The following is a 25,129-nucleotide window of genomic DNA, read 5'->3' as shown; positions in this document are numbered from 1 at the left end:
AAATTCTATGAAGGTTTAATCAAAGTGATTCCTATAAGCTTATGCGATTTGCGCGTCATCACATTATATGAAATGAATTGTTGTACAATGTTTAGGAGACTAGGCGCATAATCACCGCGCCCTCTCCTCACCCCAACCCCCCCAAATGCGATGTTCGATCCCCGGCAAGAAGAGGCGTGTCCTGTCAACTTATGATATGAGTGAATTAAGGTACTTGTACCAGGCAGTCAGTCAACTGCTCTGGTTCTGTTTGGCAACCTCTTCCAAAAAATATTAGCCGAGAAATGGAAGGGTAAAACAATCTTAAGATAGTTTTCAGAGTGGAAAACGGGGTAGACTTCACACACACATATATATAAACTATATAAGCATGCATTACCAGCTAGCCTAATCAATAATACTCGGTTTACACCATCGCACATAAGATAGGTCTGAGACAAGAATTAAAAGTCACCTCATGTTTAAAACCACAGCAGATTACGTGCAAGAAATGAACATTGGAAGAAATATTAAGTAAAATAAGATGATAAGACGTGACGGTTAACTATTGAGAGGGGGCGTGATAAGAACTTGCTATCTTTCAGATTACACCGGGAAACATACGTCCACAGGTCAGTTGCACCTTATAAAGTTTCCGAAATATATTGCCATGGCTAACCATACAGATAATTGTTCGTTAGCAGCTGTGCAAAGCAAGAAATCTGAAGCCTAATCTACATAATGAGGTGATCATTTATAACGCTGCCTATAGCATTTCGAAAAACAAAAACAATATATCAGCAAGCAACCTCCTTCCTGTTCAAGATAAGAGACCCCGTGGCTGGCATCACAATTACTAAAAGCTGAGAGCAATAGTAGTTTGGCGTATACTACGTAGTTTCTAAACAGAAAAGTGCATGTTAGACCTATGTTTCGCTTTGGAAGCTTTAAAACCTATATCGTATTTCGTATTTAAGGTGTGTGTGTGTGCAGTTCAGAGTGATTAAAATATCTTGTGATAACTTCGACAATGTGAAAATTGCAGTGCTATAGACCCAGTCAATGGAATTTTAAGCTGATAAGTTTCAGAGTAAGTTCGTTGATGCGTTTCGAAGTATAGCACCAACTGATACAAAATAACAAAAAAAGATACCGTATAACGCCGTCCTCTCGAGATATGACTTAGGGAATAACGAGGAAAAATTACGGAGGTTTTCACCAAAATTAACGATCTCTTGACGCCGCTGTATTCATTTGAAAACTTCAGCAATGGATCAACGGTTACAGCCAAGACTGGTAAGATATATTCCCATCTTCTCCGTCAGCATTTCTGCCACGCAGTAGTACTATACATTTTTAATTTCAATGCAAGTTGAGAATTAAACTGTTGCTATTTATCAATACTTTATGGTCATTCAGGATATATCCCCGACGAGTATGTTTAGTATAAGCGCCTTATTCAACTTTAAAAAGAAACACGTTAATAAGAGAGAAGAGAGAGAGAGAGAGAGAGAGAGAGAGAGAGAGAGAGAGAGGCATATATACACCGTACTACAAATATGTTTCTAGAGAGAAAGGTTTGCTGCCATGATTTTTATCAAACCTAGACCAAAAGAAAGTTAAAAGTTGGTAAATTTCCATTTTCCAGGACTATATGAGACCCTTAAAATATTACTTACATGGGGGAAATACTGCGGTTACCTATGACATGCCCGTTCCAGTTGGGTATATTTGTTTCAGCACAAAACTGGGGTATATTTCCTCAGGTAGTGACCCACAAGGGTTTTTCAACCCAGTATATGTATATATCCACCTTTGCGTCGTGTTTAGTCTAAGTTAGCCTGTTGGGAGCGACTGTAAATATCATAAAGATAATGATATTAATTCTAGATGACCTTTTGGGGAACTGGCACTCCAAAGTCCTTGATTTTAGTCACTCGCCGTTTCAGAGGCGAAGAGCCGTTGTAGAAGTGTCTCCCCAACTAATACTACTAACATCACCCGGCTAACGTCATCCTCGACTTCCTGCTTGTCAAATTAAACCAAGACCACCGGTGGTCTTGATGAAACAGACGAACATGCGTTATCCATTCATGCTAAAAGCCACGCAGAACTATTACAAAATTATCATGGCGCAGGTTGCGTCTCGTACGTTTCCTGCATGAGGCAGTGAAAGGATATTTATTTATTTACTTATTTAAAATATTTTTCCACCCACTAGTATGGAGGTCTGCCTCCCCACCGATTCAACGTTTTCTGGCAAGTATAAACGTTCATCATTGTCCGAAACTGAAGTAAGTTTCATTTAAATATTATCATTTAGATAATATATTAGACGTGAAAATAATCACGTCCATATTAGTAGGCCCTTTTGAATGTTAGGCAGGCTGGATGGTTTGTGTTATATGAACAGTATAGCGCTGATGGCGGGGGTTCGTCAAGAAAATGCATTTGTGACAAGAATCATTCGATAATGTACATTAATATTTATACAATGATAAAGAAAGCGTAGTTCACCATGCCAGGAAGATGGGAAGTGAATTGTAGTTACTATTCAACCGATTGTCCTTGGAATGTTTAGTACAATTTCGTCAGTTCTCGATGATATAGTAGTAGTAGGCTTTAAATTTATACACTACTCTGTCTGAATACACCAGTAGGATATAGCGTTCTGCGTTTTCTGTTTTGCTCAACAACTGCAACCATATCCCATTCACTAATACACTTTATCAGCCACAAACTTGGGCATTCCAGTTTGCTAATGTCTTATCATGCCGCCGAGGAGCAACTGTTATATTGAATCACTCGCTCGATCGAGTAAACAAAGTCTTAGAAAAAATATATGGAAAATTACGCACGTTTCCAGTATCGTGCGTGAGGTATTAAAGTATTTTTTTGAAGTGTAGAGTTGATGAATAAAAAATAAAAAAACTTTTGTTGGAAAGGAATTGACATAATTTAGGTGGTTTTCACGCAGGCATGAGAATGATGAGATGGCGAGTTTTATCAGGCCAAACGTAGACATTAAAAAATTAGAAGTTCCAAGCTGTTTAGGTCCGCTCGTATGTGCCCCTCTGTTTTATTTACTGTCCGCAAGACATCTCAAAATGCTATTGATGGATTTCAATCTTTTTATGAACAGGGTATGGGCCGAGGCACTTCTGAAGTGGATTGAATTGCTTGCGGATCTAGGACGTTCTAAAAAATGTTCTATGTTTGACTACCTTCAGAAAACGAAACCCTGCTAACAGGGTATATCGCGATCAGTGTATAGCCTTATCGTTTGAATAGAGGCGTTCACATTTTGCTATATAAATTAAAACCGTGCATCCCTTGATGATATACATCTACTACTTAATACCCAAATTGAGTTTTTTGTAAGAAGGCCGTTGTGGGTTCCATTCCTTCAACAGCTGCTGTCCTCAATAACAGTCATACTTATGTAGTACTGCATCCTCTCCAAGGTACACTATACCAAGGCGGGCGACGTGAATGAAGTCGCCAGCATCCTCGACAAAGGTGCTGAGGTCAATGCCAGAGGCGACTGGGGCATGGAAGACGGCAGAGCCGCCCTCCACTTCGCCGTGGCAGGGGAGCATATCGAAGTGGCCAGGCTGCTCATCTCCAGAGGCGCCTACGTTGACCTCGAGAGCAAACTGAAGGACGACTGGGGTACGTAGACGTACGTTCGAAGGACGTTGCGTTTTCCGTAACTTGAGGTAGTTTGCTTCAAGAATTTGAGATCAGAGAATAACAGTAAAACTGTTTCTGGAATGACGCTCATATATATTCTATTTTTACTGATAATTACGTATTCTTAGTCAACGCTCAACAGGCGTTATCAAGTTTAACTTTTAGTATTTATTCAGTAGGTAAATGTTCCACGTTCAGTATACATCTGCATGTGCTTTAGAAATGGGGTTATTTCAGTCACTTAAGGTAGGAATATTAATGAATTAAATGCCCACTGGATTTAACAAGTTTAGTACAATGAAAACATTCAGCAGGCAGTAATATATTCAGACGAGTTGCACTGTTAATTCATATCAAATTTATCAAATTGTGCCATGAGCAGGGGCGGCACCCATCCATCTAGCGGCAGAGACGGGAAACAGCGCAATGGTCGAACTACTGCTACAGCATGGCGCCAGCACAGAGACCATGGATAATGAAAGTAAGTAACATAAAAATTGCAAAAGGATGAGGAGTCGAAAGTCCATCGTTTCTCTTTTCTTCGTGGATTTGGTCTTTATATATTCATGAGATTCCATATTCTCGTGCTTCAGTTATACGTACCTGCCTTCTTCTTCTTACCAGAACTTCGAGCCGCACATGTTGCCGCCGCGCATGGCAAACTAGACGTCCTGAAGACGCTCTATCGCTACAATTGCGACCTGAACGCGCGCACCGGCGACCAGTCGACTGTTCTGCATTACGCCGCAGGCTACGGCGACCTGGAAACGGTCAAGTGGCTCGTCGACAAGGGCGTGAAACACGACCTGAAGAAAAGGGGAGGGAAGTTGCCCAAGGACCTGGCCGCCATGTTTGGTCACAATGATATCAAGAAGTACCTGAAGGATCCTTTCACTACTGTGGGAGAGGTGAGTCAATGGAAGGCGCGTATCAAATTGTATTCTTTTATGTAGGCCCCTAGCTGCAACTCCTTCCAGTCCTTTTACTGTACCTCCATTCATATTACCTTCCATCTTGCTGTCCACCCTCTCCTTACAATTATTTCATAGTGCAGTTGGTTTGAGGTTTTCCTCCTGTTACACCTTTCAAACCATCCTTACTCTCAGTTGCCCTTCCAGAGCTAAATGACCTCGTAGGTCCCAGGGCTTGGCCTTCGGCCCAAACTGTATTCCAGTCCATTCCAGTCCTGTTTATTAATCATTAGAACCGTGGGATTTTCTCCCAGTTTTCCTTGTGGTTCCAGTACGCTTTCCAGTTGTAGAAGTATTCATAAGTATGTTTATTTACTTATTTAATTATTTATACATTTATTTACTTATATTCTCGTCCCTGGCCAACCACACAGTACTAATATTTCCAGTATGCTTTCCATGTTTAGAAGTATTCATAAGATATATATATATATATATATATATATATATGCTTAAAAAATCACAGTAGATGCACGTGACTTCATAAATAAGCGAATACCACGGGAAATGATAGCCAGGAATCCAAGCGCTTTCGTCTTTATTCAGACATCGTCAAGGAGCTACTAAAGTACAAATTGGAGAGGAAGGCCTCAGGTAGAAACAAGATCAGGAATACCAGATGGTTAATTATCAAAAGGGTAAAAATTGAAAGGGATAATCCAGGATTATCGGATATCACACGGTCACAAACTTAAACAGATTCTGACCCTAACCGAAATTACAAAGTATCTTTACAGTCCAAAACATGTAAAAACTGAATATATTAATTTTGTTGCTTATATTTATCTACAACTTTTTTCATTATGAAAGCATCAAGTTTAAATAAACCAAGACTTAAATTTAGAACATTTCTATTATTTGACTTGATAAAACAAGATTCAATGATATTCCTTTTAACTGTGTCATTACATGGGACAAAGGCTCTTGCTTGACTCCAGTTAATAGGATGGTCTAAATCTCTCATATGTACAAATAATGCATTCGATATTTGCCCAGTTCTCACAGAATATTGATGTTGCTTAAGACGCTGTGAAAGAGATTTCCCGGTCTGTCCGTAATAGATTTTATCACATTTTTTGCAAGGAATTTCATATATGCAGCCTGGAAGATCTTTAGGAGAATTTTTGATTACTAAACTCTTGACATTAATATTACTGAAAACAACATTTATGTTAAAAAGCTTTAAAATTCTAGGAATATCTAAAAACCTTTCATCATAAGGTAATTTTAGAATGTTATGCTTACTAAATTCAAGTTTGTCATTAGTTGAATAAAATGTTTTTCTAGCTCTTTTCCATGCCACATCTACAAAAGTCCTTGGGTATTTAAGTTTCAATGCAATATCATAAATAGTTTTAAATTCAGCGTCAATAAATTGCGGGCTACAGACACGTAAAGCCCTTAGGAACATCCCAGAAAAAACAGAGAATTTAACATTTTGATGGTGATTGGAGTAGTACTCCAATCACCATCAAAATGTTAAATTCTCTGTTTTTTCTGGGATGTTCCTAAGGGCTTTACGTGTCTGTAGCCCGCAATTTATTGACGCTGAAATTAAAACTATTTATGATATTGCATTGAAACTTAAATACCCAAGGACTTTTGTAGATGTGGCATGGAAAAGAGCTAGAAAAACATTTTATTCAACTAATGACAAACTTGAATTTAGTAAGCATAACATTCTAAAATTACCTTATGATGAAAGGTTTTTAGATATTCCTAGAATTTTAAAGCTTTTTAACATAAATGTTGTTTTCAGTAATATTAATGTCAAGAGTTTAGTAATCAAAAATTCTCCTAAAGATCTTCCAGGCTGCATATATGAAATTCCTTGCAAAAAATGTGATAAAATCTATTACGGACAGACCGGGAAATCTCTTTCACAGCGTCTTAAGCAACATCAATATTCTGTGAGAACTGGGCAAATATCGAATGCATTATTTGTACATATGAGAGATTTAGACCATCCTATTAACTGGAGTCAAGCAAGAGTCTTAGTCCCAAGTAATGACACAGTTAAAAGGAATATCATTGAATCTTGTTTTATCAAGTCAAATAATAGAAATGTTCTAAATTTAAGTCTTGGTTTATTTAAACTTGATGCTTTCATAATGAAAAAAGTTGTAGATAAATATAAGCAACAAAATTAATATATTCAGTTTTTACATGTTTTGGACTGTAAAGATACTTTGTAATTTCGGTTAGGGTCAGAATCTGTTTAAGTTTGTGACCGTGTGATATCCGATAATCCTGGATTATCCCTTTTAATTTTTACCCTTTTGATAATTAGCCATCTGGTATTACCTGATCTTGTTTCTACCTGAGGCCTTCCTCTCCAATTTGTACTTTAGTAGCTCCTTGACGATGTCTGAATAAGAGACGAAGCGCTTGGATTCCTGGCTATCATTTCCCGTGGTATTCGCTATATATATATATATATATATATATATATATATAGATATATATATATATATATATATCTATATATATATATATATAATGATATTTATTTATTTATTTATTTACTTACGTATATTCTCTTCCCTGGCTAACCAGACAGTACTCTTTCCATGTGTAGAAGTATTCACAAGTATATGTATGTATATTTATTCATTTATATACTTATATTCTTGTCCCCGGCCAACCAGAAAAGCGCAAGGCGCAGTTTCCGAAACAGCTTCCGCAAGAAGAAGAAGCGGAAGGAATTCCGCCCCACGCACTCCGACCCCAACCTGCACAGGAGCAGCGAAGCGACCCCGTCGGCCTCCCTCGTCTCCCCGACGCTGCGCAGCTCCGGGTCGTCTTCAGAAGCCGGGGGGGAGCCGCCCCACCACCAGGAGCGCCCTGCGTCTCAGAGCACGCTAACCCGAAGTCACAGCAGCCACCGCAACGGCTTCGAGGAGGACGTCCGCCTCCCGCTGGACTCGGCGAGCTCCATCACGGAATTGTCGGCTGGGGGCGGATTCGCGCCAGCGAGGCCTCCTTATACACAGGTAGGTGGAGGGAGACTGGACACAAAAGAAGGAAGTTTTGGAAGTAGATGAAAGCTTTAATCCCTTGGACATTTTTTTCGAAGGGTCTGGAAAGGTGGAGAAGGAAGACAAATGCAAGCGCGCCAAGGAAGACAACATTCCCATAGCAGATTCACATCACCCGCGCATCTTATGTCTAGGCCAGTCCCTTACGACGCTCCTGATTGGCCGTTGGTAAGCCAATCACGGGGCTGAGAACTCTCAGTCTCTCTCTCGAGAGAGCTTACATGAGCAGGATGTATATTCCACCTCTCCTGCAGGATACGTCTTTCAAAAGTATCTCTAAGGGGAGGTGGAAAATGCATCCTGCCTGTGTGAACTCTCTCGAGAGACAGAGTTTACAGCCCCGTGATTGGCTTATCAACAGCCAATCAGGAGCGCCGTAAGGGACTGGCCTAGACATCAGATACACCGTTGATGTGAATCTATACTATAGTAAGCTGATGACCATCGGGTCACTGGAAATAAGGCACATTGAAGAGAGAGAGAGAGATGATTCAGCTTAAGTCCATTCTGTTCTTTCTGCCAACAGAGCAATTTTGGCAACAGCCGGAGCAGTTCCAGAGCTTCAGGAAGACACAAGAGCAAGAGAGACCAGTATGAAAAACAAAGCCAGAGGCCAGACAATGGGATCATTGTAAGTGCTACTACTCACACTACTAATACTACTACTATTTATTACTAAAACTACTGCTACTTAAATTGATAAAACTACTACTACTTAAATTACTAAAACTACTATTATTACTACTAATAAATTACTAAAACTTCTACTATTACTACTTCTAAAATTACTAAACTACAACTACTACTACTTATTACTAAAACTACTGCTACTAAAATTAATAAAACTAGTACAACTACTACTAAATTGCTAAAATTACTACTATAACTACCACTAAAATTACTAAACTACAGCTACTACTACTTATTACTAAAACTACTACTATTACTACTACTAAAATTATTAAAACGACTATTACTACTACCACTACTATTACTAAAATTACTAAAACTAATACCACTGCTATTACTTATAATTGAGGTAATAACATAGAAAGCAACTAGGCCTACCCTGTCTTGATAGGTTTTCCAAAATATCCAACCATTACATAAGAAGAAACTTACAGAAATCTTACCCAGAGCGCAGGTTTTAACCTTAAGTAAACACGAACATTACTTTTTTAATTTGATTTTTTTCATTTACTCGGGGAGTAAGCCTACAAACTACTTTTTGTTGTTTAGCGGGTTAGGAAAGATATATGGAATGGAAGAGCCTAAAAATGTCTGAAAAAAGTGTTTCGCGTAGTGTTAAAGATACAGAAACTTTAGGACAGGATATTTACGATTTATTTATTAAAATGAGAATGTGAAAAATAAATGATATACAGGACAATTTTTTTCTAATAAAATATAGCCTATTTATTTTATTTTTCGTTGGTGAAATAACGCTCAATTTGACCGTAGATTTTAGCACGTTTTAATTTGCCTTAAAAGTTAGGAATATAATGTTTACAACTTACACGTGAGGGGGAAAATCTTGCACACGTACCGAATAAGCTGGAGGTCTGATCACGCCTTGTTTTAGTGTGTGTGTGTGTGTGTGCGAATTATCCATCCACAAATCAACATCAACTCCAAAATATGGACGAATTAGAATTAATCAAACCGCGGACAAGAGCCTCAGTGGCGTGGTTGGTTTGGTGTTTGCTTCTCACCTCAGTGGTCGCAGGTTCGATTCCTGGGCCATTCCATTGAGGAGTGAGAGATGTGTATTTCTGGTGATAGCAGTTCACTCTCGACGTGGTTCGGAAGTCACGTAAAGCCGTTGGTCCCGTTGCTGAATAGCCACTGGTTCCATGCAACGTAAAAACACCATACAAACAAACAATCTGCGGACGGAGCGCCTCATTGGCGTGGTTGGTATGGTGTTTGCTTTCCACCTCGGTGGTCGCAGGTTCGATTCCCGGCCATTTCATTGAGGAGTGAGAGATGTGTATTTCTGGTGATAGAAATTCACTCTCGACGTGATTCGGAAGTCACGTCAAGCCGTTGGTCCCGTTGCTGAATAACCACTGGTTCCATGCAACGTAAAAACACCATACAAACAAACCGCGGATAGCGAAGGGCTAGGCCTATGTTAGTATGTATACTGATTAATATACTATATCAGTTTATTCGTATTGATTGATAGGATGATAATCTTATCAATTCTTGTGTTTTTTTCTTTATTTAAAGAGTAATGTCAGTAACAGCCGAAGTAGCTCCAGGGCATCAGGACGCCACCAGAGCAAAAGGGAACAGTTTGAGAGGCAGCAAGCAGCCGGCAGCCAGGATCACTCGAACACACTCGAGATGATCGTAAGTCGAACTTTTTCTTTTTCCCTTGCGTTAGTCTGGTGTAAAGCTACTCTATAAACCACTCATTTCAAGGGAGTAATTACATTCAACGTTCCTCTCTACTTAGTTACTTATTATTTAAGTAAAATTGCAAACTTGTTAAGTAAATTATGAAATCATTTTCACGGTAACGTCTAAGTAGCCAGGATCACGCGAACACACTCGAGAATCGAGATAATCGTAAGCTCAACTTTTTCTTCTTCCCCTGAGTTAGTCTGGTATAAAGATACTCTATAAACGACTCATTTAAAGGGAGTACATACATTCGACGTACCTCTCTGCTCAGTTACTCATTACTTAAGTAAAATCACAAACTTTTTAAGTAAATTATATAATTTTCACGGTAACGTCTAAGTAACACCACCAATCCTGTACTCTGCATGAATATTGCCTACTGGTTTATTCTCTGTCTTTTGTTCCACTCTTTGATATTTAAAAGTTCCTGAATGACAGATCAGTAGAAAAGTCTGTATCTATCTTTCAATTTCTGAAAAAGACCAAAATTTTCTCCGTTGGTAAGTCTAATACATACTGCATCTCGTAGAAGTTCTTTGCGAACTTCTGTTGTGGTGAAAACTCCTTTTATCCCTCGTCTTTAATCTGTCTTCCAGAACAGCATGGACTCCATAAACAGGAGCAGTTACCGCTCTTCGGGCAGACACAAGAACAAGAAGCAACAGGAACAGGAACAAATAGCTCAGGAACAAGCCTCCAACATCAGAGTGCTGGAGGAAGCGAATGAAAGTCACATCAGAACTATCGTAATATTTCTCATTTTTCTTTCCTGAATTATTTCCTGTTATTTACTGCGACTTGAATGCTTTGCTTGAAAGGTGTCAACAACAAGCGAGACGAATTCCGTGCTAATATATGTCCGTTTCTTTTCTCGTTCTTTGACACAGACCAACATAGAAAGAGAGGCGCAGGAACTGCAAGGACGACTACAGGCGTTGACGGAACAGAATCACCAGTACCAGATGGATATGGTAAGCCAAGGGTGCTTGTATCAGGCTGCTAATGTTTATTGACATTTTCCCCAAAGGCTATTGCGTCCCTTTCAACATGGAATAAGAGCATAAACACTCAATTCATTTATCATTTGTTACTTTAGATATCGCCATTCGCCCTCATCCTTAGCTTTTCTAGCGTTTTTAGTTCTAGGAATTATGTTCCTTGGTTAAGTTTATCGGCATTGTTTTGTTCTGTAAGAATATGTGCAGACTTTAAACATTATCTACTCCATTAAATCACGTTCCTGACATATATATATGTTTTAATGTATGGTTTTAATACACGTTTTAATTCGCTCATCGTCCGTTAAAACAGGATAGACTGCGCCAGAGAGAGATGGAACTGGTCGCGATGAACGACGCCCACAAAGAGACGATAGCCAACCGCGAACTTGAGATCGCTCGCCTCAGCCAAGACTTCAAGCACATTGCAGAAAACGCGCAGAAGTCCAAGGTAAATGGAACAGGGGTACTATAGGCATCGTTTTTAAGGGTCTTTGCAGCGTCCCCTCGGCCCCTAGCTGCCTGCAACCCCTCTCATTTTTTTTTTACTGTACCTCCATTCGTAAATCTTAATTCCATATTGCTGTCTACCCTCTCAAAACAATTATATCATGGTGCAACTGCTTTGAGGTTTTCCTCCTTTTACACCTTTCAAACATCGCTATTCTCAACTTCCCTTTCATAGCAGAATGACCTCATAGGCCTAAAAGTCTATGTTCTATTCTATTCTAAACTCGCAAAGCTATCGGATAGAAGATCTGAGGACTTATTCCTAGAGTCTTCTTCTTCTTCTTCTTCTTTGTCTTCAGCTTTACCCATCTCTATATGGGGTCGCTGTTTCTAGTCAGCCTTCTTCTCCACCTCCCTCCGTCCTGTACATCTATTTCTCTTAGACCCTTTTCCTTCACGTCATTCAATAATTTATCTTTCCACCTGAACTTTTTTGGCCTTCCCCTCCCTCTTCTGCCCTTCCACCTCCACGTTCATAACCCACTCACATAGACGTGTTCATCTTCTCTCATCATCATGACATGACCAAACCATTTCAGTCTTTTTTGCATGAGCTTGTTTTCGAAACCTCTAAAATACTTGAACCGTCAACCTGATCAGTGACTTATTCCTGGAGTAAATTCTACAAATTTTCGTAATAAAATCATGTATTCTTCCTTTCCTCTCACAGACAGCCCACGAGGACCGTATAAGGACGCTCGAAGATCGCATCCGCGTCTTGGAAGAGAGAGACAAAACCAATAAAAGGGAGTTGGAGAGAGCGAGAGACGAGAATGAAAACTTGTCGTATATGCTACAAGAGTCGGGGAAGACCGGCACGAAGGCCCTCGAGTACCAGGTATAAACTGAAAGTGGCGCAAGTTTTGTGTTTTTAGGTTAATTAACAACGAAAAAAGATCGCTCTAGTGTCGACTGCATTGGAAATGGCTTCGATGCACCTGGGCTGATAAAGATGATCTACACGTGTCAGGAGATTATTAAAGAGTTAGTTTCTCCCTTCAACAGGAGAAGTACAGGACCAGAGTCATGGAGCTGGAGCAAATGGAAGTAGAGCACCAGCAGGTAGTGACTAACATGAGGAAAGACTTGGACAACATGTCCCAGCAGCTGCTCTTGGCAAACCAGAAGTTATTAGCGAACCAAGTGAGTTTCTTCTCTTGTGCCACTGTTCGCGTGCAAATGTATCTTCTCATATTTGAGCCAGTTTGATTAGTTGCATCTTCTCACATTTGAGCCAGTTTGATTTAGTAACTTAACTGCCAAGCTTCCGGAACTAATTTAGTTAAATCGTTAACGCTTAGACTTATTCTAAACTAAGAGTAATTCTTTTTTTATTCAAAAGGGAAGTTACGGTAGCAGACAGTCATTTTTTTTTTTTCTCAAATACCACCAGAGACGGCTGTTTAAGCTTGTACTAAAACCGTTATAAAGAAGGCAGACAGACAGTGCCTTCAATTTTACTAGACTATGTATATATAATGTAGTATTTCATTCAGATGACATCCTTAGGGTGTGTCCACACTGTCAGCAGTATACACACAAACACCCCAGAGAACTTCTCGCGTGAGGGGAGAATGAACCTTTGGCAAGTGCTGGATCATGTTATGAAACACTGGTTTGTGATGTGAATGTGTGATGCATGTGTTCGATAAGAAACCGTCAAGAGTTTACGGCTTATTTTATCACTGAAATAATTGCTGACGCGCCTAGACGTTTGCCTGCTATATTATTATATATTTGGAAATCCGCCCCACTTTCCTTTCTTCTTCTTCTTCTTCTTCTTCTTCTTCTTCTTCTTCTTCTTCTTTCCAACAGCTGAACAAATCACTCAATCCGTCAACGTCATGAAATGTCACACAAGGACGAAGACTCGAAGCCAAATAATCAATATATATGCTTCTGCCTAACCACTTTCGCATCGAAGCGTGACAGTGAATCACCGCTCACTTTAGCCCACTTGTGTAGTAGTACTACATACAACAAGGAAGGTAATGCAGTAGTGCTTCGTTTGCTCTTAAATATACATTATAAACATACACAGCAGCTGCGCATTAACATATTTTTAAAAAGGCATTTATTTTATTTCCACTTCTTTTCTTGCAATATACTCGAGTGCGAATACGCGTACCGTATATTCTAATATGCTCAATTGCGAATACACGTACCGTATAGTCTAATATACATCATAAGCATACGCAGCAGCTGCACATCAACATATCTAAAATAAAAAAAAAGGCGTTTATTATATTTCCACTTCTTTTCTTGTTCTTTGTTCTGTGCTTAGCGAATGGATTTTTGGCCTTTAATCTAATATACTCAAGTGCAAATACACGTACCGTACAGTCTAATATACTCATGTTCGAATACATGTACCGTATAGTCTAATATACTCAAGTGCGAATACGCGTACTGTATAGTCTGATATGCTCGAGTGCGAATACACGTTCCGTACAGTCTAATATACTCAAGTGCTAATGGGTGATGACCACTGTCTCGTTGTTGGATAATGACTTCTGCTTCTTCTTCTTCTTCTTTTACCTCAGGAGAGAAAGAACGAAGGTCTTCAGGAACTGCTCCATCAGGACGCCACCAACAACCAGACGATCGCAGCGCTCAAGATGGAGGTGGACGATCTGTCGAAGAAACTGGCCCACAGCGATCAAAAGTGGATCAATTTGCAGGTGGGCGTGAAAGAAACGGTCTTGTGTCATTCGTGGTGTTCCTGCTGTAGTCATTATTAAGCTATTAAGTTACTACAGAGAGAGAGAGAGAGAGAGAGAGCAACACAAACCAGACAAGAGGCATCAGACAGAACCCCTCTGTCTGACTATCTGCTTGCTTTCCAATTATCTTTATATCGTCTTACATTTCTATAGAAACACTTCCAGATGAAACTACTGAATGTAACACGATCTCTCTCTCTCTTTCTCTCTCTCTCTCTCTCTCTCTCTCTCTCTCTCTCTCTCTCTCAAACCATTTCATCTCCTGCTTTCAGACGCAGCATCAGGCCAGTCTCTCTGAGCTGCTAGAGCAGGACTCGCGCAACAACCAGACCATTAGCGCCCTCAGGAGCAACGTGGAGACGCTCAGGATGCAGCTGACAGATGCCGAGCGAAAGCTGGCTACCAGCCAGGTACGTTTGACTAAAAAAGTTTAAGTATATCTAAGTTTTAGCAGACCACTGAGCTGAGCTGATTACCAGCTCTCCTAGGGCAGTAGTACTATCGACTGATTTATTTCCTAATTTCCAGCGTCTTATCGAGAGAACTAACGCTTTTGTGTGCTGTAATATTTACAGAGCTCGAGAATATTCGAAAAAGAGGTGCGATAATATCGAGACATTTACAAAACACTTCAGAATATTCGAAAAAGAGAGCTCGGTGTAACTAGGACAAGATAGCGGATTCTGGGTCATGATCTTCTTCAAGACAGATGCACAGCTGCATTTAAACACGAATGTATACTGCTGGGAGTGACAGACACATTATTGGAGCCCACGAATATGCGTGATACTTGTTTTATACTTAACAGTAGCTCTTATCAGCTTGCCAATTACTTTTGTGCCAGTTCATTGCTTCATTTCCTCGGGAAAGAGGTCGGGTGCTCTACGATTGTTGACGTTCTCTTCTTAACTGATAAAATAAGAACTCTTCTCTCTTCTAAAATAAAAAAAAAAACACACACACACATAGATCTTGTGGGCAACTTTACTGCAGCAATTATTTTTTCTTTTTTGTAATAAGTGTGGCCTCTTCTTTCTGTACCTCCCTTTACCTCATACTTCTTCCTGATGAACACTTTAATATTCTTTGGAAGCTTAAAGAATTTCAAGTCAGTGGCCCCTTTGGTGGGCTTGTTCCATACGAATAGGTTTCATCGTCGGAATGATAATTATTATAACAATGAATTATGTACCAACACGGAACAAGCCCTTTTAAAGGGCCCATTAGCTTTAAATTGAAGCTTCCAAAGTTGGTAAATTCATAAATTAACAAATAAATATAAAAAAAAAAACGCATCAAAATGCCAGAAGAGTACTAGGGTAAGGTGATGTATTGTACCTTGGCCACAACTTCTGAAGAAGTTCGAGTTGCCCGACTTCCTCTGGGAGGCTGTTCTACAGTCCGACGGTGCGAGGAGGAATAAAGGACCCCTGGAACTGAGAAGTCCCTCCTCTTTCCAGAATCGAGAACATTTGGTCGAGCTGCAAAGAGAAGTGTCTGCCAGCCAGCAAAGCGTCAACACTTTGAGGGGCCAAGTCGAATTCCTAGTGACCAAGTTGGACAATTGTCAAAAGGTTGGTACGAATATTTCAAGTTTACATTAAAAATAATGATATTCATTACTTCCTCTAGTTGTGTCTTGTTTTGAGTTGAGAGGCGTACCTACATATACATACGTACATGCATACATACGTATGTGTGTATGTTTGCATGTGTGTTTCAAAGTATTTAACTTGAAATGCTATAGGGTTCATCTTTCACGCACCCACTGCACAAGTGCTGGATTAGCTTACTTACTATAGATGCAACTTTTCACAATAGTTTTCGAATATGTCAGAGTATAGTGCACTATTTCTGCGTACAAAATAAGTGCCAGTAACTCGGGTCATTGCTTCACCGTGGCCCAAAAATCTGCTTAGGAAAGATCTTGGAAACATTGGAATGGCTAAAGCCCCGTAAGCATGTCTGGTCATTTCACTGTGAAACCCTAGAAAAAGAATCAGTGATTTAAGGTTATGGTTTCTAATATCCGATGGTGTTGTACAGGTGAGAAGAAACCGATAACAGAGGGTGTGTTCATGGGGAAAAAATCGATGGCAAGACTCTTGATATTATTGAAGTGATAGGACTTTGCTTTCAGGGGCAAGGAAAAACTATGGTTGAGATGCGTGTGACTGACTAATACTGTACTGTTAGGATGGCAAGTAGGAAACGTCATAGATTACAAACCTGTTGTCGTAGGATTGTATAACTGAAGATTGATGACAGTATTCTATGGAGCTTCAGGTAGAGAGGGACTCTTTGAGCGTCTGGTCTGTCAGTGAACGTAGCCTCATTTATCATCTCCACCAACAGGACCAGCAAACGAAAGAGTCGGTCATAAAGCAACAAGAAGGAACCATCAACTCTCTCCAGCAGCAGCTTGCAATGACGAACAGAGATCTCTCCCAGACCACGGAGAAATTAGCTAGTATGCAGGTAAACACACAACTCATCCAAATTTTCAGTCTTGCTGATAACGTAGAAATTTAATAAAACATTTCTGAGGCATAGTATCATTCATAAGTATGGATTTCACTGTTTCATCTCGTGCTTTCTTTCGCGAACGACCCGGTACAATCTTGCATTTTTTAAAGTTCATATAACACCTTGCACACGAATTTTGAGTTCATTTAACACCGAGTTCATATAACACCTTACATTTTTTAGTTCACTTAACACCTTGCATTTTTGTTTAAATTGCTAGTCTATTCAGCTGTACATAATAATTAGAAGAATAGTCTTTATAACCATCACTGTCTTTTCATCCATCCAGACAGCTCAACAGCAAATCTTGTCTCGCCACAAGAGGGATGTCGACCAGAAGGCCAATGAACGACAGGTGAGCCCTTTAATTTCTTTTGTGTTTTTGCTCAAAGGACATTTCTTGCCTCTGTTATGGGCCTAGGGACCAACACTCACTCTCTCTCTCTCTCTCTCTCTCTCTCTCTCTCTCTCTCTCTCTCTCTCTCTCTCTCTCTCTCTCTCTCTCTCGTCATTGAGCTGTTTGCAACCTGACAACCAACTCGACTCCAATTCAGATATTTCAGTAGATATTTCCTCGAGTTCACTGCACTTGAAAGTGTGATTTCATTTTTCATATTTTCATTTTTTTCTTCCGTTTTGCAGATACAGCAGCAAGCAACCATACAGGACCTGCTCTACCAAGATGCCACGAAACAGGCCACAATTGATCAGCAGAAGAAGGACAACGTGGAGTTGGAGGAAAAACTGAAGAAGGCGCAGAGTGCACTTTTGGATTATCAGGTGACAGAAAACGGGAAGAGAAATTATTGATGAGAACAGATGTGATCATTTGCAGTTTACAGGTTCTTTTTTAAATGTTTCTTACACTGGTTTGGGTGTCGCGTACTTGCACACTTGCGTGCATCTTGGCCGTATGTCGAGGTAACCGAGTAGAGGAACCTTTCCCTGAAAAAAAGCGGGACGCCATATCTCAAAAACTAACCATAGAATTTTCTTGAGAATTATCTAATTATGTTTCCCTCAACCAAATTAGTGTAAAGTTATTACTCTGTCAAAATCTAACCCAACCCAACCTAACCTAACCCAGCCGAACCCAACCTATGGCCTGAGCTGTATTCCATTTCGTAACCAAGTGATTAGTGGTAATTACAACTGGTCCCATTCTCTCATCATGACAGGACGAACAAAAGGCCAAGATCAAGAAGCTGGAGGACCTGGAAGTGACCAACAGACAGACGATCAGCTCCCTCATGAGGGAAATAGACCAACTCACAAAGAGGATCAAAGACAACACGCAGGCGCAGCAGAATGCGATGGTAACAGCTCTTTCTGTTTTTTTGTTTTTTTTTTTCCTTTGGAGTTGTCATTTAACACTTGAGTAACAGTTGCCACAATTCATCTGTTGTTGTTGTTATTATTATTTTGGCTAGCTTTTCATTCCTATATCATTTTGGCTGGCTTTTCACTCCAAGTCTCCCTTCCTAAACGAGTGAGAGAGCTTAGAGTCAGTTAGATGGAAAAGTCCTGAACCTTGCATTTTCATTTTTCATCTCTTCTATGTTCATGTCCTTTTATTTATTTCTGTGTCGATGGCACAACAGTCGCTTAATAAGCTGGCCATATTGAATCCGGGACAAAGTGGCAGAACAACCCAATCATTACCTGAATTGTGTAGTAATTACTAATCACTGAAAACTGAGTGACCCTCTCCTCCCAGTCATTTTATTCTTTCTCAGATTCACAGCGGAGTTGAATAGCCCACTTGCGCTTTCATTCACTTTTCAACTTCTTGTGAGCTCCGTAATGGGGTAGTACTATCGTCAGTGCACTTCACGCGATGTGATGTAGGTAGTCATTACTTAAGGTTGTTTGCAGCGTCCCTTCGGCCCCTAGCTGCAATCCCCTTTCCTTGTTTTTGCCGTACCTCCATTCATATTCTCTCTTCCATCATACTTTCTACCCTCTTTTCCTCCTGTTGCACCTTTGTATAACATCTTGCTCTCAACTTTAATTTCAACGCTGAATGACCTCGTAGGTCCTCATATGTCTCATCGCTTGGCCATCGGCCTAAATTGTATATTCTACTCTATTCTTATCCATATAGTAGATGAGGCATCAGGGAATACTTAGACAAGATCTTACTGGCTTAAATCCAGCCACCACAAAATAAAAAGAAAAAACTGCATTGGCTTATCACTGACGATAACATTCTCATGTTCCAAAGCTGGAGAGCCGCGTGAAGGAGCTCGAAAAAGAGGTGGACTTGAAAGAGAAGGCTTTGGAAAATCTGACAGCGAATAATCACCACCTCAAGTCTAAGTTTGACCAAGAAACTGATCAGCTGGTAAGTCGAGCAAGGAGTTTATGTACCCATTACATGGTATAAGGTCCAAACCAATAAATAGAGATAGTCTTTACGTTTCGATGGATGCAACAATTCCGGTCACTTTAATGTAGTGAGTGAAGGCAACGTTGTTATCTAAAAAGCTGTTTACGGGAGGTTAGTAATGATTTCTGGGGATCATGAATATCGGTTTGGTTGCAAGGCTTGCAAGTATACTGTTATCTGTAGGTCAAACATAAACAGATACGTTTTTAATCATTAGTTTTTAGATGTATTGGACAAACGATAGCAGCCTCCAGATTCGTTAGTCAGTTATGTCTCTTCGCAGAACTTCCTGAACAACCGAGTGGCTGAGCTCCAGGCAATGCTGACCGCTAAGAGCGTCAACATCGAGGTCTTGGAAAAGGACAACAAAGTCCTTGGCGACAAACTGAGGAGGATGGAGAGCAGACAAGGAGAACAGGTAACAGAAACTGCTTCAGTTTTGCAGAAAGGTTCACTAAAACTTTCCCCCTCGTAGATTTATCATTTGGATCCAGAATCGTAAGAGTTTAGACGTCGCCGAGAATGACCGAGAGATCGTCAGGACATTCGCTTACAGTATGGTTACAAAATATCAATAAGGTCAGTGCATTCAATGATTTTTGCTTACTCGGGGGGGGAGTAAGTCTACAAACTACTTTGTTGTTGTTATTCTTGTTGTGGGGTAGGAAAGGTCTGTGGAAGATCCTAAAAAGGTCTGAAAAAGGCGTTTTGTGTTGAGTTAAAGATACAGGAATTTTATATGGTATTTATGATTTATTTATTAGAATGAAAATGTAAAAAATAAATATTGAGCATGTTAAACAGTACAGAACAATATTTCTGATAAAATGTAGCATATTTATTTTAATTTTCGTTGGTGAAACAAGGTTCAATTTGACCATAGATTTTAGCACGTTTATTTTACGTTACGAATACAATGTTTACAATTTATGTTGGAGGTCAGCTCAAGCCTTGTTCTGTCTGTGTTAAAAGATTTTTAATACATACTTTAGAGACTGGCTGTTTCCAGTTACTTTTAAAAGTATTCACATTTCATAACCCAGTCTAATAAAGAATTGTGCAATTGATGTAGCGTAATTCTGAGCATTAGTATTTTTGCAGAATGCTTTAGAAACGAGGATCGTTGACTTGGAGGCCGAGACGGAAGCGAAAAAGATGACGATCAGCTCCCTGACAGCCGAGAACAAGTACCTGGCGTCCAGACTAGAGGAGGCTGGCAGGACAGACTCTTACGCTAAGGTGCGTTGTAGTAGTACGATGAGGAAAGGAAAACTTGGATGGATTTAGGATTTAGATTTAGCCAGCCCTTGCGCTCGCACGGGCTCTTGCACTCATATTCTCGAGTAGATTGGGAACTAAAGTACAGGTTTAAAAGTATATTCAAATAAGCTTATCAGCCGGTTGAAACGAATATTACAATCTCTGCGTACCCACGGTCTAGGTATATACCTAGGCCGTGTGTTTACCTATAGTTTCTTCACGCAAGTTTACAATAGTTGTTTTGAAAATTAGTCATATTGCAGTATTATTATTATTATTATTATTATTATTATTATTATTATTATTATTATTATTATTATTATTATTATTATTATTATTATTATTATTTTAAAAAGCAACTAGAGAAGGAGCTTCAGGAGATACGAGACCAAGACCAAGTGAATAAGCAGAAAATCGCCTCTCATAAGAGGGAGGTGGAAAAGCTCACTCGTCAACTGAACGACACGCAAAATAACCTTGTGGCTTCTAAGGTAAAGGAGCATCCAGTCCATTGTTAAATTTCCCTAAGTGTCTGTTTATAATTATATGTGTTTTTCGTTTATGTGAATGTGTTGATTTCGTAAAGATTAGGTCATTCTCACTGAGAAACAATACCATCTCTTACGAGCATTAGTACAAAGATGGTCCTCTCTCTCTCTCTCTCTCTCTCTCTCTCTCTCTCTCTCTCTCTCTCTCTCTCTCTCTCTCTCTTTTATAGTAAAGTAATACGTCTCTACCATTTTCTCTCTGTATCAGAGCAAGTTGCACGACTTCGACTCGAGCCTGAGGAGCACGGAAGAGGCATACAAGCAGACGATTCGCTCCTTGGAGCAGAAGGCTTCCCGACTACAACAAGATCTACACGAGTGTCGAATCGATATTAAAACGCACCAGGTACTAAAGATCGCTGACGATTGCAGGTCTTAAGAAAATTATTCGATGTTCGCCTTCGTCCATTCATTCAGAACAGTCTTCTTCTTCTTCTTGTGTACCTGGCATGTTTTCTCTCCAGACTCGTGTAAAAAAATGTTGCTCCATGGACATTCTACTCAGAAAATTCATAGCTTTAACCTACAATGATCACACTGAAACCCTTTTCTACAATGAAACAAACTTTTTAACTTTTAAAGCTTCGTAAAGTGTAAGTTATAGGCGTAAAAGAAGATAACGAAACAACACGGTACAAATTATTTCTATATCAGTCCTGGTTCCTAATCGCTCACTCCACAAACACAGTTGCGGGCACATTACTACACTTTATGATGGGCTGCAAAGCTTTATTCCCTTAATTGTTTACTTAACTTCTTATTTACTTTAACTTTACTTTATGTGACTTCAAAATGTTTATTTTAATCCATCTCTGTTATCCCTTTTTTGCAACAAAATTAATGTATACTTCCATTGGGGTCATTTATCTTCTTCTAGACGAAGTTGATGAGAGCCGAGAACCAGCTGATGGAGGCTGACAAACTCAAGGGCAACAAGGCGGCGCTGGAGAAGAGGATCGTCAAGCTGACCCAAGAACTCCAAGAATGCAAGCAGAATGCAAGCAAGCCCATGGTAAGCGTACAAAATTAACCACGAGTGAGTTAGACATTCCATACTCATTGCTCATATTTGAACGGATAGTACACCATAAATGGAAACCAACATACAGCTTTTTCAGTATACATTTGTTAACATCACCAGTAATGATTGAATTGTATTCTCTAGCACCTGTGACCTTTTGTAAAGTTATCGAAGAGTTCTTTCTGTACTGAGCTCGTATCTACAAATCACTACTAGACATAGGTGCACCTCTCAGGCAAAATCCAATGTGGATGTCATTCTGTGACAAGAAAAGATTAGGTAACCGATTTATGCAATTCCTTCAGTTCACCAGTAATGATTAAATTATAAACTCTAGCAACTATAACCTTTTGTAATGAGTTATCGAAGAATTCTTTCTGTGCTAAGCTCTTATCTACAAATCACTAGCCAATAGCTGCACCTCTTAGACAAAATCCAATGTGGAGGTCATTCTGTGACAAGAAAAGATTAGTAAGTATATAACCGACTCATGCAATTCCTTCCAGAGCGAAAACGAACGTCAGAAGGCCATCGAATCGCTCAACAACCTCATAGGCATAAAAGACACCAAGATATCCGTCTTAGAAAAGAAACTCGAGGAAAAGGAGAACCAGCTCATTGAATCACAGGTAAATTTTTGTGGTGATATATCGATTCAATAGGCTATAGGTTCATTGTCCGAACTATGGTTTAGTTTATTAGATTATTTTACCCAATACTGGAATTGTCGTTCATTATAAAGATTTTCGCATAAGATATCAGTCGTTTTAACTGATGCATGCATTTCACAATCGTTGCAGAGAGCACTGGAACAGCAGGATCTAGATTTTAGCACTTGGCAGGACAACGAGAGACGAGACTACAATCAGAGAATCGCTGATCTCAGTCGACGGTTGGAAGAAGCAACGAAAAAGACTTAAATAGAGAAAGAGAGAGAGAGAGAGAGTCCTTTTTCGTAAAGTTTGGACCTGATGAAAAACATTGACTCATCAATCACTTCACGTTGTTAATCCTACTTCGTAAACCACGTGGGAAAAGAAAAGGATGATAATATACCAACCTAACCTTATTGCACAACCAGGAAATAACCAGCCAACTAGCTTTGAAGACTGGCATTATTCTCCATATCTAATTTCATTACTTATTGTTGGCTGATAAGCAACAGGTGTGCTTAATCTAGCTAAAACTGAAACCGCATGTAGGCTGCTATTTCATTTCCGCTTAACTCTAAGGTTCATTGACCTCGGAGACATATTGATTCTTTGGGTTCTTGAAAGGCGAGATCGATTCTTTGAAAAAAACAGCTGTCCTTTCTGATCAGGTATATGTATATTTCCTGCAATCTGTGTCCTCTCGTAATTTGTTGTTTAGTTTTTGGGCTATCGCACATCATTGTTGGTAAATAACATTTCATCATTGTGGTATCGAAGGATGCAGAGACAACGGTCTAGGTGATATACCTAGACCGTGGGAGAGACATATTGAAGTTTTTCGTATTGTTTCTTGAGGGCTGTTCGTTACTGAAATGTTTTCAGGAAGGGTATATGATGATATTTCTGGAGACAAACACATGTATAATTTCTATGGTTGTAAGAACCATTTCGTAATCAGTTTCATTTCAAATCGCAGCTGACTTTAACGTAGTATCTGTATAACGTCTCTGGCACTGAAATCAGTAACTGTATTTTTTGTTTTGAGGCCGTTGTTATCATCAGATAGAAACTGATTAACCCCCAGATAGCCAGCTTGAAATGGCTTTATGTTGGGGTTTTCTTAATTCATTTTTATTTTCTATGTGCCCATTATGTTAGGGAGGTCTCGTTTCATCGTTCCTCAGTTCAGCCAATCTTCAATCATTACTGTCCATCTGTTTGTCGAGATATTCATACATTTTTGTTGCCACTGTAGACCTAAGTAGGCGCCTCCGAATGAGAAAGACTTTTCATCTTAGGAGAAAACTTGTTTTGTTTGTTTATATATTTCATTAGAGACGAAAGGTTCGATAAATGCAGGAAGTACTTCAGGGCAATATCCATTTTTCCAATTCTCGTGCACGAAGTTTCCACAGCCTAAAGTTTACTTCTTAATTTTATGGTCTAATTGGGAGTCTGTTGTTGCCTATTCGGAGTCGCCTAATTATGCCCGGACGTATTTTGCACAACATTTATCAGTAAGAAAAACAGAAGGGCGTCGAAAATCGACAAGGATTTTAATAGATTTGTATTAAAATATCTGATCGCTTTTTATTTCACCGTTGAGAATATATAGTATAACAGACTAGTGAAAACTCTTGAGTTTATTTGAACACATTAATTTTGAAGGTCTTCAAGAATTGAAAGGAGTGATTAACCCATTTATAAAAATAAAAAATAAAGTAGTGGGGTTAGTGCCATCAGTGCACCTCAAGTGGTTCGCTGTAGGCATTACTCAAGGCAAGGTCCTTACCTAAAGTATTTGCAGCGTTCCTTCGGTCCTAGCTGCATCCACTTTACCTTCATTCCCGCGTCCTTTCTTCCTACTTCTTAGTGGGTTTTCTCACATGTCCACCTCCAGTTCCTTGTACTTCATCTCCTTTACTTTCTGGATCCCTTCGTCTTGCTGTCCAACCACTCCAGCTCCCCCTTTTCACTATCTTAAGCTCTGAATGGCCATAAGTCCCCCATCGTTGTATAAATGGCAATTCTGTGGTAAAAATTATATCTACGACTATTGATAAGTTCCTCGCATGCGTAAGTACTGTAAGATTACACATTGGAATATAATGACAGGAAAGGGCAAAAGAGAAAACATTAAATGTATTTCACAGCATACGGAAAATGAAGACTTACTGTTTGGCATAAAGTGAAATAAGTAGCATATGGACACCCAGCCTCACCACTAGTCGTCAAAGAGCATTCATTGCTAACGAAAGCCTGGTAGGATTTACGGAAAAGATAAAAACAAGATATAATAATACTGCACTGGTGAACTGAAGAAAAACTTGAAAATTAAGCACTGTCCTCCCACCTGCTTACAAGGTACGATTAACGAATCCTTATTTTTAGCTGTGATTGTAGTTATTTTA

The 25,129-nt window shown here is 39.5% G+C and overlaps 1 protein-coding gene across 1 annotated transcript; it reads left to right on the top strand.

Annotated features, from left to right (window-relative positions):
* Window positions 1–627: 627 nt before the first annotated feature.
* LOC135208509 (paramyosin-like) lies at window positions 628–24,298 on the top strand. Its single transcript, XM_064240772.1, has 27 exons — window positions 628–1,275; window positions 3,444–3,651; window positions 4,055–4,153; window positions 4,297–4,580; window positions 7,292–7,636; window positions 8,208–8,312; window positions 9,914–10,036; window positions 10,687–10,836; window positions 10,978–11,061; window positions 11,402–11,539; window positions 12,269–12,436; window positions 12,604–12,741; window positions 14,142–14,279; window positions 14,594–14,731; window positions 15,782–15,895; window positions 16,677–16,799; window positions 17,137–17,202; window positions 17,490–17,627; window positions 18,026–18,163; window positions 19,072–19,191; window positions 19,520–19,654; window positions 20,338–20,475; window positions 20,853–20,987; window positions 21,253–21,390; window positions 21,922–22,056; window positions 22,572–22,694; window positions 22,866–24,298. Exons 1-27 carry the CDS (start codon window positions 1,249–1,251, stop codon window positions 22,983–22,985), a joined length of 3,768 nt encoding a protein of 1,255 aa, XP_064096842.1. The 5' UTR covers window positions 628–1,248; the 3' UTR covers window positions 22,986–24,298.
* The last annotated feature ends 831 nt before the right edge of the window (window positions 24,299–25,129 follow it).

Source organism: Macrobrachium nipponense, chromosome 35, assembly GCF_015104395.2.
Source record: "Macrobrachium nipponense isolate FS-2020 chromosome 35, ASM1510439v2, whole genome shotgun sequence".
NCBI classification, from domain to species: domain Eukaryota; kingdom Metazoa; phylum Arthropoda; class Malacostraca; order Decapoda; family Palaemonidae; genus Macrobrachium; species Macrobrachium nipponense.
Note: the sequence above shows the minus strand (reverse complement) of the source record. Positions and strands in the feature narration are given on the sequence as shown.

What these genes read in the sequence shown, in the direction of transcription:
- LOC135208509 (XM_064240772.1), top strand. Translation starts at nt 1,249, where the DNA reads ATGGATCAACGGTTACAGCCAAGACTG. An exon ending in AGAAGTTATTAGCGAACCAA is followed by an intron (nt 12,742 to 14,141) that starts GTGAGTTTCTTC and finishes CTTTTACCTCAG; the next exon opens with GAGAGAAAGAACGAAGGTCT. An exon ending in TCGATATTAAAACGCACCAG is followed by an intron (nt 21,391 to 21,921) that starts GTACTAAAGATC and finishes ATCTTCTTCTAG; the next exon opens with ACGAAGTTGATGAGAGCCGA.